This window comes from Artemia sp. Qi Xiang Cuo, chromosome 14 (assembly GCF_049724085.1).
Source record: "Artemia sp. Qi Xiang Cuo chromosome 14, ASM4972408v1, whole genome shotgun sequence".
NCBI classification, from domain to species: Eukaryota; Metazoa; Arthropoda; class Branchiopoda; order Anostraca; family Artemiidae; genus Artemia; species Artemia sp. Qi Xiang Cuo.
Genome location: NC_142807.1, coordinates 42,379,199 through 42,393,753, shown reverse-complemented (window position 1 = coordinate 42,393,753; position 14,555 = coordinate 42,379,199). Strand labels below are relative to the sequence as shown.

Below are 14,555 nucleotides of genomic sequence, written 5' to 3'. Positions count from 1 at the left end.
ATTACAAGTAAGTAACTTTTTTTTCTCTTTATCACAAACAATTTACACATAGCTACACGATTTAGAAATTTAATTCAAGAAATTATGAAAAAATTCTCGGTAAGTAACAATTTCTTTCTTGAAGTCAACTTTTGGATACACAATACGGAAATTTCATAACTTTTTTTTTCTTTTTCTCTTTATCACAAACAATTTTCACTTAGCTACACGATGTAAAAATTTAATTCAAGAAATTATGAAAAAATTCCCAGTAAGTAACAATTTCTTTCTTGAAGTCTACTCTTGGATACACAATACGGAAATTTCATTCAAGAAATTATGAAAATATTTTTAAGTAAGTAACAAGCTCTTTATTGATTTCACATTTTGAATATACATTACAGATACTTCATTCAAGAAACGCGATTAAACACGTTTTGAAACTACATGCTATTTGCTTGCCTTTCCTTGGCACCTTTCCAAATGAGTGGGGATTCCCCACCGGTTCCTACACATTGCAAAAAAGTGAGCTGTACGAAAACTCCACGTTTTCAACCAGACTGGTTTTTTAGCAAAATCTTTGGAAACAGCCTCTATTTCTGACCGTTTAAGTTTTGATGTTAAAAAGATTGGATGGTAACTACGCCGCCTCTCACGCCTCTTTTTTCCGAAACCGTGCAGTCAAAGTTTGACACGACACACAAACAGAGTCATAGTGAGAGAGATATCCAAAAAGTTGGGTTGATCTAGGTTCACTTAGAGTGGCGTGCCACTCTAAGTGAACCTAGATCAACCCAACTTTTTGGATATCTCTCTCACTATGACTCTGTTTGTGTCGTGTCAAATTTTGACTGCACGATTTCGGAAAAAAGAGGCGTGAGAGGTGGCGTAGTTACCATCCAATCTTTTTAACATCAAAACTTAAACGGTCAGAAATAGAGGCTGTTTCCAAAGATTTAGCTAAAAAACCAGTCTGGTTGAAAACGTGGAGTTTTCGTACTGCTCACTTTTGCAATGTGTAGGAACCGGTGGGGAATCCCCGCTCATTTGGGAAGGTGCCAAGGAAAGGCAAGCAAATAGCATTTAGTTTCAAAACGTGTTTAATCACGTTTCTTGAATGAAGTATCTGTACTGTATATTCAAGAGGTGAAATCAATAAAGAGCTTGTTACTTACTTACAAATATTTTCATAATTTCTTGAATGAAATTTCCGTATTGTGTATCCAAGAGTAGACTTCAAGAAAGAAATTGTTACTTACCGGAAATTTTTTCATAATTTCTTGAATTAAATTTCTACATCGTGTAGCTAAGTGAAAATTGTTTGTGATAAAGAGAAAAAGAAAAAAAAGTTATGAAATTTCCGTATTGTGTATCCAAGAGTTGACTTCAAGAAAGAAATTGTTACTTGCTAAGAATGTTTTCATAATATCTTGAATTAAATTTCTACATCGTTTAGCTAAGTGAAAATTGTTTGTGATAAAGAGAAAAAAAAAGTTACTTACCTGCGGTTTTTTCATAATTTCTTGAATGAAGTATCTGTACTGTATATCCAAGGGTTGAAATAAAAAAAAAAGTTTGTTAATTGCCTACAATTATTTTCATAATTTCTTAAATGAAATTTCCGTATTGTGTATCCAAGAGTTGACTTCAAGAAAGAAATTGTTACTTACTGAGCATTTCTTCATAATTTCTTGAATTAAGTTTCTACGTCGTATATCTAAGTCGTGAAAACAATTAAGAGTTTGTTACTTACCTAGAATTTGGTCAGAATTTCTTGAACGAAATGTCTTTTCGTTTATCGAGCAGGTGAATTCAAGAAAGAATTTGCTACTTACTTACAATTTTTTCATAATTTCTTTAATGAAATTTCTGTATTGTGTATCCAAGAGGTGACTTCAAGAAAGAATTTTTACTTACTTACAATTTTTTCATAGTTTCTTAAATGAAGTTTCTGCATTGTGTATCCAAGAGGTGACTTCAGGAAAGAGTTTGTTACTTGCTTACAATTTTTTCATAATTTCTTAAATGAAATTTCAGTATTGTGTATCCAAGAGTTGACTTCAAGAAAGAAATTGTTACTTACTAAGAATTTTTCATAATTTCTTGAATTAAATTTCTACATCGTGTATCTAAGTAATGAAATTCTTGAATGAAATTTCCATATTGTGTATCCAAGAGTTGAGTTCAAGAAATAAATGGTTACTTACTGAAAATTTGCTCCTAAATTCTTTAAGTGAATTTATATATTGTGTAGCTTAGTTAAAATTGTTTTTGATAAAGATTGAAGAAAAAATTGATTACGTGCGATTTTTTCATAATTTCTTGAATGATATATATGTACCGTTTATCCCAGAGGTGAAATAAAAAAGGAGTTTTTTACTTACTAAAAAATATTTTCATAATTTTTTGAATGAAATTTCCGTATTGTGTATCCAAGAGTTGACTTCAAGAAAGAAATTGTTACTTACTGAGAATTTCTTCATAATTTCTTGAATTAAATTTCTACGTCGTATATCTAAGTCGTGAAAACAATTAAGAGTTTGTTACTTACTTAGAATTTTGTCATAATTTCCTGAACGACATGTCTTTTCGTTTATCCAGCAGGTGAATTCAAGAAAGAATTTGCTACTTACTTACAATTTTTTCATAATTTCTTTAATGAAATTTCTTTATTGTGTATCCTAGAGGTGACTTCAAGAAAGAATTTGTTACTTACTTACTTAAAATTTTTTCATAGTTTCTTAAATGAAGTTTCTTCATTGTGTATCCAAGAGGTTACTTCAGGAAAGAGTTTGTTACTTTCTTACAATTTTTTCATAATTTCTTAAATGAAATTTCCGTATTGTGTATCCAAGAGTTGACTTCAAGAAAGAAATTGTTACTTACTGAGAATTTTCTCATAATTTCTTGAATTAAATTTCTATATCGTGTAGCTAAGTGAAAATTGTTTGTGATAAAGAGAAAAAAAGTTACTTACTTGCGATTTTTTCATAATTTCTTGAATGAAGTATCTGTACTGTATATCCAAGAGGAGAAATCAAAAAAGAGTTTGTTACTTACTTACAAATATTTTCATAATTTCTTGAAAGAAATTTCCGTATTGTATATCCAAGAGTTGACTTCAAGAAAGATATTGTTATTTACAGATAATCCATTCATAATTTTTTAATTTGAATTTTTAAATCTTATATCTAAGGCTTCAAAACCGTTGAGAGTTTGTGTTCACGATGTGACTTCAAGGAAGAATTTGTTGCTTACTTACTTCCAATTTTTTCTTAATTTCTTAAATGAGTTTTCTGTATTGTGTATCCATGAGGTGACTTCAGGAAAGAGTTTGTTACTTGCTTACAATAGAACTATTCTAAAGAATAAAGACGGTTTAAGATTAAAGATATTTATTGCTTAAACGTATTGACACAAATCCCAAAGGGGCGCAAACAGCTCAAAGACAGACAAATAGACAAGCCGCACACAAACAGACAAACGAGAATAAGACAGTCAAAACACACTCTAATTACATATAAACGTTTTATAATTTAATTAATGAAATTTCATTATGGTGTATTCAAGAGGTGAGTTTAAGGATGACTTTGTTACTTATTTACTTACAATATTTTCATAGTTTCTTAAATGAAATTTCTGAAATGTGTATCCAAGAGGTGACTTCAGGAAAAATTTTGTTACTTGCTTACAATAGAACTATTCTAAAGAATAAAGACGGGTTAAGCTTAAAGATATTTATTGCTTAAACGTATTGACACACAGCCCAAAGAGACACACACAGCCCAAAGAAACACGCACAGACCAAAGAGACACAAACAGCCCAAAGAGACATACACAGACCAAAAAGACTCAAACAGCACAAAGAGACACACAAACAGACCAAAAAGACTCAAACAGCCCAAAGAGACACACAGCCCAAAGAGACACACACAGCACCAACAGACACAAACAGCTCCCAGAGACACAGACAGCCCCCAGAGAAACACAACCCACAGAGACAAACACAGACCAAAAAGACTCAAACAGCCCAAAGAGACACATACAGACAAAAAAGACACAAACCCCCCAAAAAAGCACAAATAGACACACATGTCACCTAAGAGACACAAACAGCCGAAAGAAACACACAAAGAGCAAAATGACTCAAACACCCCAAAGAGACAGACATAACCCAAAGAAACAAAAACAGCCCCAAAGAGACAGACACGGGCTAAAGAAACACACACAGCCCGAAGATACCCAAAACGACCAACTAGACATATCCATAAACAAAATATTCGCAAACCCCAAAGATAAAAATATAGCCCAAAGAGACACACATGACTCCTAAGAGACACAAGCATTCACAAGAAACAAACAAATAAAAAAAAGAAATAGAAAGGCCACAGATAAAAACATTGACAAAACTGCGAACCACAGCCCAAAGAGACACAAACAGCCCCAAGAGACAAACACAGCCCAAAAAAGACTCAAACAGCCCAAAGAGACACAAACAGATCAAAAAGACTCAAACAGTCTAACGAGACACACAGCCCAAAGAGACGCACAAAGCCCAAGGAAACACACAGCCCAAAGAGACACACCGCCCACAGAGACACACACAGACCAAAAAGACTCAAACAGCTCAAAGAGACACACAAACAGACCATACAGACTCAAACACCACAAAGAGACACACATCCCAAAGAGACACACACAGCCTCAAGAGACACAAACAGCTCAAAGAGACACAAACAGCCCAAAGAGACACACAGCCCCAAGAGACACATACAGACCAAAAAGACTCAGACACCCCACAAAGACACATACGGACCAAAAAGACTCAGACACCCCAAAAAGACACACAGTCCAACGAGACACACACAGCCTAAAGAGACACACACATGAAAAAGAGACACCCACAGCCCAAAGAGACACATACAGTTCAAAGAGACGTACACGGCCCAAAGAGACGCACACATCCAACAGAGAGACACAAAGCCCAAAACGACACAAACAGCCAAAAGAGGCACACACAGACCATATAGATTCAAACTGCCCCAAGAGACACACAGCCTAAAGAGACACACACAGCCCAAAGAGACCCACACAGGCTAAAGAGACATACACACAGTCCGAAGAGACACACAAAGCCCAAAGAGACACACACACACAGCCCACAGAGACAAAAAACGCTCATACAAACACATACATACCAAAAAGATTCAAACACCCCAAAGAGACACACATTGCCCAAAGAGACACACTTGGCCTCTAAGAGACACAAACAGTCAAAAGAAACACACACAGACCAAAATGACTCAAACATCCCAAGAGACACATACAGCTCAAAGAGATGCACGCTGGCAAAAGAGACGCACACATCCAACAGAGACACACAAAGCCCATAACGACACAAAAAGCCAAAAAGCCAAAAACGACACAAACAGCAAAAAAAGGCCCACGCAGACAATAAAGATTCAAACTTCCCAAAGATACAGAGCCTAAAGAGACACACACAGCCCAAAGAGACACACACAGGATAAAGAGACATACACACAGTCCTAAGAGACACACAAAGCCCAAAGACACAAAAAACGCCCATACGGACACATACATGCCAAAAAGATTCAAACACCCCAAAGAGACACACATTGCCCAAAGAGACACACATGGCCTCTAAGAGACACAAACAGCCAAAAGAAACACACACAGACCAAAATGACTCAAACATCCCAAGAGACACATACAGCATAAAGAGATGCACGCGGCCCAAAGAGACGCACACATCCAACAGAGACACAAAAAGCCTAAAACGACACAAAAAGCCAAAAAGCCTAAAATGACACACACAGCCAAAAGAGGCACACACAGACCATAAAGATTCAAACTGCCCAAAGAGACACACAGCCTAAAGAGACACACACAGCCCAAAGAGACACACACACACAGTCTAAAGAGACACACACAGCCCGAAGAGACACACAACGCCCGATGAGAAACACAACCCCCAAAGATACAAACACACACCCCAATGAGACAAAAAACGCCCATACAGACACATACAGACCAAAAGATTCAAACTCCCCAAAGAGACACACATAGACCAAAGTGACACACACGACCCCTAAGAGAAAAAAACAGCCAAAAGAAAGAAAAACAGACCAAAAAGACACAAACAGCCCAAAGACACACACAAACACACAAGAAACACACACACCCCAAATAGACACACATAGCCCAAAGAAACACAAACAGCCCAAAGAGACACAAGCCCAAAGAGACAAACACAGCCCAAAAAAGACTCAAACAGCCCAAAGAGACAAAAACAGATCAAAAAGACTCAAACAGTCCAACGAGACACACAGCCCAAAGAGACGCACAAAGCCCAAAGAAACACATACAGTTCAAAGAGACACACACAGCCCAAAGAGACACACACAGACCAAAAAGACTCAAACAACCCACAGAGACACACAAACCGACCAAAAAAGACTCAAACAGCACAAAGAGACAAACAGTCAAAAGAGACACGAACAGCCTCAACAGACACAAACATCTCAAAGAGACACAGACAGGGCCCCCATGCAAACAATTCTGAGTGTAGTCAACTATTCCTTAATTATCAGCATCGTACATTTTGTTTAAATACTTTTTTTTGCATTTTCCAGATTCAAGATTTTTATTTAACACAAATGAATAAACAAGCTGAAGTATTTAAAACGAGTCAACATAGAGCTATGATCGCAATGAATGGTACTGGTTATACCTCCAAAATTGACTCCCCTCCCCCTCTCCTACCCTCCCCTGCCCCTCAGAAATGGGGGAACGAAGGGAACATTAGATCCTATTTTAAATTGGCAATACTTTTCAAACGTTACTTGTGTATTATACAGACCACATCAGAGAGGTAAAGCTAGGTCAAGTAACAAATTACCTGAGTTAACAACCCCTTCGGGGTTACCTTAACTGTTAATCAGTTTAATCCTTTTTTCTCCATCGTCATACAATCAAATCACTAATTAGAATCATTCACACTCCTATTATTCAAAACATTAATTAATATCGTTCATTGTCTACATAAATTAAGTTATAGACAATACTGGTTTAGAAAAACTGGAATAAAATAATTGATTATATTGGCAGCTAAACAAGACGTGCCGGTCATGTATACCGTGAATTAGAAATCCGGTAAATTGTGTCAGAAAAACTTGAACCAAACCAGATTATACCCACCTAACCAGATTGTACCTACCAAACCAGATTGTACCCACCAAACCAGATTATACCCACCTAACCAGATTGTACCTACCAAACCAGACTATACCCACCAGAAACCGGTCCGGTTGGCCTTGGTAAGTCAATGACCTAAATAGCAGGCAAGCAAATAGCATGGTCCTATACAGGCAAGCAAATAACATGGGAATTGCTATAGCTTAGCTTAAAATGGAATCTTGGTTACTACGAATAGAATATCCTGCACTTTTTTTGTTCAAAAAAATTTTAATACGCACGGCTGCCGCTGCTTGCGCATCACCTCTAAGATATAAAAGAGTACATTTCAACCGAAAAGTATGCAAGTTGGTAACCCTTGAGTTAATTACACTTCTGACGAAGTTACCAACTCGTAACGTTCCAAGTGAATGAAAACTAACACCCAAAAAGAGTGATTTTCACTCTTTCGCATGTCCCCTGAGGTAAAAAGAGGGTATTCCACACGAAATTCACCGTGGAATACAGAGGGTATTCCAGGTGAAGTTATCAACCCTGAATTGAACACGGGGTCGATCGTGGCTAGGCGGAGTGTGAAAACGCATGACCTGGTTTTTTTTTGCCAGATTTAGGGGGAGTAGGCTATCGAAAAGACTTGGAAACTAATCATGATATTTAATCGTAAGTAAAAAAAAGAATATTTTTCTAATTGCTAGCATTATAGTTGGTTAGGTTTGAATTTGTTGCTACTAAAGTTAGCAGGCTTCCGCAAGATTACAGAGAGATACTTAATGACCTAATTAAAAGCTACTGCCTCTTTTAAATTCGTCTTCGTAGCTCCATCGTAAAGTACCATACTGCCAAATGAAATTTTTTGGTGCCGTTTCCGGGGTGGAAAGGCTGGGAAGCATAAGGTACTATTCGTCGAGCGACCTCAGCCGGGGGTTTACAATCCTCCCTCTTTTATGCTCCCACTCTCACCCCTTAGTAAGTAAAAATTAAAAACGCTCTTTAGAAAGAAAAAAAATGAATCAAAGGTGATTTATTTATCCCATTTTTATGAAAATAATCAAATTCTTTATATACAAGTTCTTAAAGATAGCATAATGACGTATGCCTCAGACTCTTTATTTGCGTGACAAAAAGGCACGTTTCTTGTGCGAAAATAAAAAAAATCTGTTGACTTCTTTGGTTTCATCGCCGAATTTAAACAATGATGTTTTTGTGTGTTTATTTTGTGTATTAAAGAAAACGAGCAAAAATTAAAATGATGAAAAAATAAAAATTATGTTTTTGTGTGTTTTACTTTGTATATTAAAGAAAACGAACAAAAATTAATTTAAAAAAAAAGAAAAACTTTTCTTCTGGAAATAATGAGCGAAGTTGAAAACTAAAACGAACAAAACTTATTGACTCACCGATTAGGTGAGATACGTCTATATACACTAACTTGTTCAAATAAACTGACTCTTAATTTTTTTTTATGTCTCTGGAATTCCAAAAACCAGCAATTTACTGAAAACTGAGCTTGCTTGAATATTTTAGATAATTATTATTGTACAGTAAAAGCTATTAATAACAGAGCCGCTGAATATCATTGAGAAATTTGTAAATTAGTATTTGTTTTGTGCAGGCTAGTCATAGAATTTTCCTTTCCTAAGAGTATATCCTTTTTTGGGGGTTGGTTTTGTGTTTTCCGTAAAGTGCTGCGTTTTAGAATACTACACATATTAGAAAATATATCGACTAAGTTTATTTAAGCTAGTTTTGTCGATATTTTTTACGTAATTGGCGGAGCTATAATTTTTATTCCTCATAGGTTTAACTTCGCTCTTTCCTTCCGAAAGGAAAGCTTTCCTTTTCGAACCAATGTCAATATTAATTCCAAGATATAGGTCCAGTAAATGTCCCCTACCCTTGGCACTCAAGTATTATTGAAGAAAAAAACCTCCGAGAGAATTAAAGCCATAAAAAAAAGACAACCTTATAATTAAAACGAAAAGATATTGATTCAAGGTTTAAGTTTTAATTCTTCATAAGTGAATAATGAGCCATAACGAGTTTATAATTCAAGAGATATCTTCAAGAGACATAAGGGCCAAAGTAAGGTTGTTGTTAGAATGTGGTTAAATACAACGCTATGCATTTGTAGGAAACCAGTCTCATCGCTCAATTAATATTTAATCTTGTATGTTCGATGAAGGATTCCTGTCACAAAATGTTTTTTTTTCTTCATTTGTCTTATTTTTTGCTCAATTACCTAAAAATACACATAGATAAATGACAAAAAAAAAATCCTTTTCTGGAACTAAAAGTAAGCTGAATTTGGCCTGAAGCTAAAAAAATTTAATCTAATTAGAAGTGAAAGTTAGGCAAAACCTTTGATTGTTTGAAATATTTGACATTCTTTCATAATTATCTTCTATAATTTCTTCTTTTTTAATTTATACAAAATGGTGTACGGTTTAAATAAAACATGTTTTCAGTTAACTGTTATTTTTATTGCGACTTGGACGTTGGCGGAAAGTAGTTGATAGCTGTCAACAACAGACTGTTAGTAGCTTCTCTTAATTTTTTAAGTTTTAACCATGCGTTTTTAATGAAATTGTAACTGTTTATTCTATAAATGTTTAGAGAAAATTAGTGTCTTTTATGAAGCTGATCCCTGGCATTTATCGACCATTTTTCGCTATAAGAACGGAAGACAATATGGACAAAATGTGGTCTTAGGCCTGCCCTAGTTTCAGTGAAAAAAGAAACCTGCAGAAAAGACAGCTTTAATTACAAACGGCACGATTTCAGTCATTTTGTCCAAAACTATTCTTAAAATATTTATAGAAATCGGCTCATATATGTGTTTATCCTATGCTCTGCAATAAAAGAGAGAGAAAGAGAAAAGGCGGGAAGAACTGCTTATAAGGTTCTGGGAAACCCAGGAATAGCCAAACCATATTAAACCTTAATTAATTTTCGTCAGCTAAGTTACGGTAATGGAGCAGTTAAAATTGTGACTATACAGCTCAAAACCATTCATCCATGCCATAGTTTAAACCTCAGGTTTTAACTCTTCACTGGTGAGGAAATTAAAACCAATCAGCTGAAACGAATTCGAGATTTCTACAATAGTGACTTTTCAATAAACCTTTTCTGACGAACGCAGCCAAATAATGAGCTCTGGTCGTCTAAAATTTTGATAATAAGCAAGTGGTGCACGCCCATATGAGGGGGGGGATACGGAATTTATCTTTTTTTAGTTTGAACGGAGTTCATAGCCTTTTAAGATTCTAGAGAGTGTATTCAATCCCATGGAGATTCCATATTAAGCTTATAAGACTTGTGTTACCTGGAGGGGGTGTCAGGATTATATAGATATAGATGGGCTGAACAGCAAAGCAGGTTACGAAACTTAGACATCATTCCTACCCTAAGTTTCATCAAAAACGTTGTGTAAGTAAATGACAGTAAAAAGTCTCCTTTTCAACAGACATTCTAGAATATGCTAACGTTAAACAATATTTAAGAACGCTGTAATTTGATTGCGAATGAGTTTTCTTCAATTTATTCCAAGCGTAAAATGACAAGATTGCTGGATATAAGTCCACTTTTGGGTCATTGAGGAATCATCGAGAAAAAACTACGTGATCTTATAATGTCGAATTATTTGAAAAAAACTACGTTTTCTAAAGAGTTAAAGAGGCTGAGTTACAAGGTCGAACCTTAAAACGTACAGGGATTAGGATGCACAGTTGGGGGGCTGCCGCCCCCAAACCTCCCGCTTTCGCAGCCTTTAAATAAAAATAAATAAATTTTAAACTGAAAGTAAGGAGCGACATTAAATCTTAAAACGAACAGAAATTATTCCGTATATGAAAGAGGCTGTGCCCTCCTCAACGCCTCGCTCTTTACGCTAAAGTTTTTATTGTTTAAAAAAAGAGTTGTGAGAAAGTCAAACTTTAGCGTAAAGAGCGAGGCGTTGAGGAGGGCACAGCCCCTTTCATATACGGAATAATTTCTGTTCGTTTTAAGATTTAATGTCGCTCCTTACTTTCAGTTAAAAATTTTTTTTTTATTTAAAGGCTGCGAAAGCGGGGGTTTGGGGGGCGGCAGCCCCCCAACTGTGCCTCCTAATCCCTGTACGTTTTAAGGTTCGACCTTGTAACTCAGCTTCTTTAACTCTTTAGAAAACGTAGTTTTTTTCAAATAATTTATGAACGTTTTTTTACAGTTTATTACTTATTATTGCTTGACTAACTGTTAGCTGATCGTGTCAGGAGTTGAAGTTGGGGGGCTGCCGCCCCTCAAACATCCCGCTCTTGAACATTCTTGTGTTAAGGCTTTTAATTCCTGAATACTCAAATCACGTCGTACAGGGTGCCTCCTAATCCTTGTACGTTTTAAGGTTCGAACTTGTGACTCAGCCTCTTTAACAGTCCCCCCAACTGTGCCTCCTAATCCCTGTACGTTTTAAGGGTTGACCTTGTAACTCAGCCTCTTTAATTCTTTAGAAAACGTAGTTTTTTTCAAATAAAACACATAAACAGGTTAGACATGCTTTGTTATGAAAATTGACGCGCAGATATTTTCATAACAAAGCATGTCTAACCTGTTTATCTGTATTATTTGAAAAAATCTAAGGTTTTTCGTAAATGTAAATTCGGGGGATAATATTTTAGGTCTGAAAATATCAAAAAGCCCTAACAGGTCGAAATTTGCTTCGAATGAGTCCTCATTCACCCGGATCCGCTGCCAACTGGAGCCTGTAGGCGTGGCTAAGAAAAAAAAAGAAATGATGAATTTTAAGTGGCTATATTTGGTTTTTTGAAAACAGGGAAGGAGTGATCGGATTGAGCTGAAATTTCGAAGATAAGCTCCCGGGCCCTAGGAAAGCTGAACCTCTAAATTTCAGCCCAATCGGACAACGTTTAAGGGGGGCTGTGGTGGGAGGGTCCAAACTTCCGGCCCAGTTTACCCCATGAGGATAAAGTCAGAGGAGGATGAAATTTTGCAAGTTTCTTAGTTTGAGCTTGGGCTACAAAATGCGATTGCCGCCGTCTCTCTGCGACCTCTAGGACCTGAAATCGCTTAACATTGTGGTGGGTCGCCTCTTTATAGAGGCACAAGTGTGCCTCCTTGATCTAAAGCGCGGCATTGAGCACTGTGGTTGTTAATTTGTTTGTTAGCGGTATTTTCAACTCAGAAAAGTCTTTAGAATTACAGATGATTCCGAGGTTAAGACTTCTACGTCTCTAATTGCTCAAATTTTATAGAGCGCATTTTATGAAAAGAGTGTCGTGACGAGGACCCTCAGTACAAGAAAACGTCAAGGGGGTGGTTCATTATGCCATATAGTCTCAAATCATCGCATTTTCATTAAAAAATTTAAAGCTGCCCTCAAGTCATTTAATATCAGAAAGGGGCGTTATTCCTTCCTATCCTTGTAATTAGACCCTTTATATAGGACATTCCACTTTCCCTGTAAATCTGAACATGATGATGATCTAAGAGGGAAAAAAACTATATGCTACGTAAATAGTTACTAAGATCATTTTCTACAAGCAAATACTGAAGTCATGTAAGCAGATTTTCTTTTGGTGTATTCTACTTCTAGTAACTATTTGTCTCACCTGGGGATATTTATACTTTCTGCCCCGCACCTTCACTTTCCTGCAGTACACCAAAAACTATATGGTTATAAGGTACCATGATTACAAAATTATTTAAGAAAAAAGTTTGATTAACTATTTGCATAGCATATGGATTTCTCTAAGTACATATTCAAGGGTTTTCTACTACTGTAAAATCCTATGCTCAGTCAAATGTATTTTATTTTTAACAGTCGCATGTATTTAAAGCAGAGACAATAAAAACCACAATGAAATCTTGAGCTATGTTTGCACGATTTCCAAAGCATTGTTTGTTTTCTCCTTGACAGCATTACAAAACGAGAAGTCATAGTAAAACCGCAGCATCCGTTAATCATAATTCATTTTCCCAGGAATTTTTGGGTTTCGAGTAACGTCATGCTTTGGTTTCAGTGGAAGAAATGGCACTGCGGCTTCACAACTGATTGACAAAAGAGGGTACGTAACCTTATTCTTTACCATAGTAAAATCATTTACCATTATTTACTGGAAAAAAATGTCACATTTTTGCAATTATAGATTGATGACTTAAGTCCAGCCCTTTAATGTCTTTTTTCTCTCCCTCTCCCCTCTCTTTTGTTTCTTTCTCTCTCCCTCTCTCTCTCTCTCTCCTTATTCTTAAAAATATTATGGAAATGATTAAGCTAGGGTTTTTTTTCTAACAGAGGGGCTCGACCAGGACCCCCTCAAGAACTTTGGGTCTGTTCTCCTCCAAAAAACATCAAAATTTTACGGAACTGTTCCACAATGTCTAATGTTTCTCATATTTATAGCCAGTATTGTGTTCTTTTTTAATCTGCCCCCTCCTACTGAAATGTTCCCTTCCTCTCCTTTCCAAAACCGATACCTTCTTCTATGTTTATTGGTGTTTTATTTATGTTATAAGTACTTGTATTTATTCGCTATATTTCATTCTGTAGTTAAATTCTACCGAACTTATGAATCTCGTCACAGATAGAACACCATCGTGAATGGTGACTATCCCATACTTATGTAGATTGCCAGATCGTTGTCCAAATTTGCATGTTTTTGAGGTTAGGAACTTTGAAAAAAAGCATATACAGCGAATTTAACATATCTTCCAAGTGAAGGGCAATTTTTTTGGAAATTCCTCAAGACCAAAAGCCTACAAGGTTAGCCTCCATCCCACTGTCAATGCAGCTTGCAGGGACAGGTGTAATATATGATGAATTTGAATATTTTGACACCGTGAGACCGTGCGGGATAGTTTAATTCAGCGGAAAATTTTCAAATTGAAACATACTAAACCCAATAGTCTGCCATTTATTCCTTCTTCATCCTCGTAATAATGAAATTTTTTGTTGAAGATTCAGAATTTGAAATGTATATTTAAATTACACTTTTTTTACTCTGTGTGTCTGACTGAAGTTTCGCAAGCGAAGTTTGGTTATTTTTGTCATGTTACTATTTATATTTATGTGTAGATGTTCGCGTTTGCCATCTCATAATAGTTTTGGAACTATAATCTTAAGTCTTTTCCCATGTGGTTTATACCTTCTACTTGTATTTTTAAAGTTCTTTCCCTTTATATTACATGCCAGAGATGAGTGCATCCTCGTCTGAGTATCTCTATATCTGTTCAACTTCTTGTTGATTTCGATCTTCCAAAATAAATACATATTATCTGTATAAAACAAACTAATAACTTCAACTTCAAATATTTACTACTACTACTAACAACTCACCGTAGCTCCAAACCTCCTGAGGTCAACACAGCTA

At 35.9% G+C, this 14,555-nt stretch overlaps 1 protein-coding gene across 1 annotated transcript in view; it reads left to right on the top strand.

Moving 5' to 3' along the window:
• LOC148944489 (uncharacterized) overlaps positions 1-14,555 on the top strand; it is a 163,009-nt gene that overhangs the window by 81,330 nt on the left and 67,124 nt on the right. Inside the window, exon 6 of the mRNA XM_089099940.1 lies at positions 13,169-13,253. Within this exon, the coding sequence (XP_088956066.1) occupies positions 13,169-13,253 (85 nt within the window). The remainder of the gene's footprint in view (positions 1-13,168; positions 13,254-14,555) is intronic.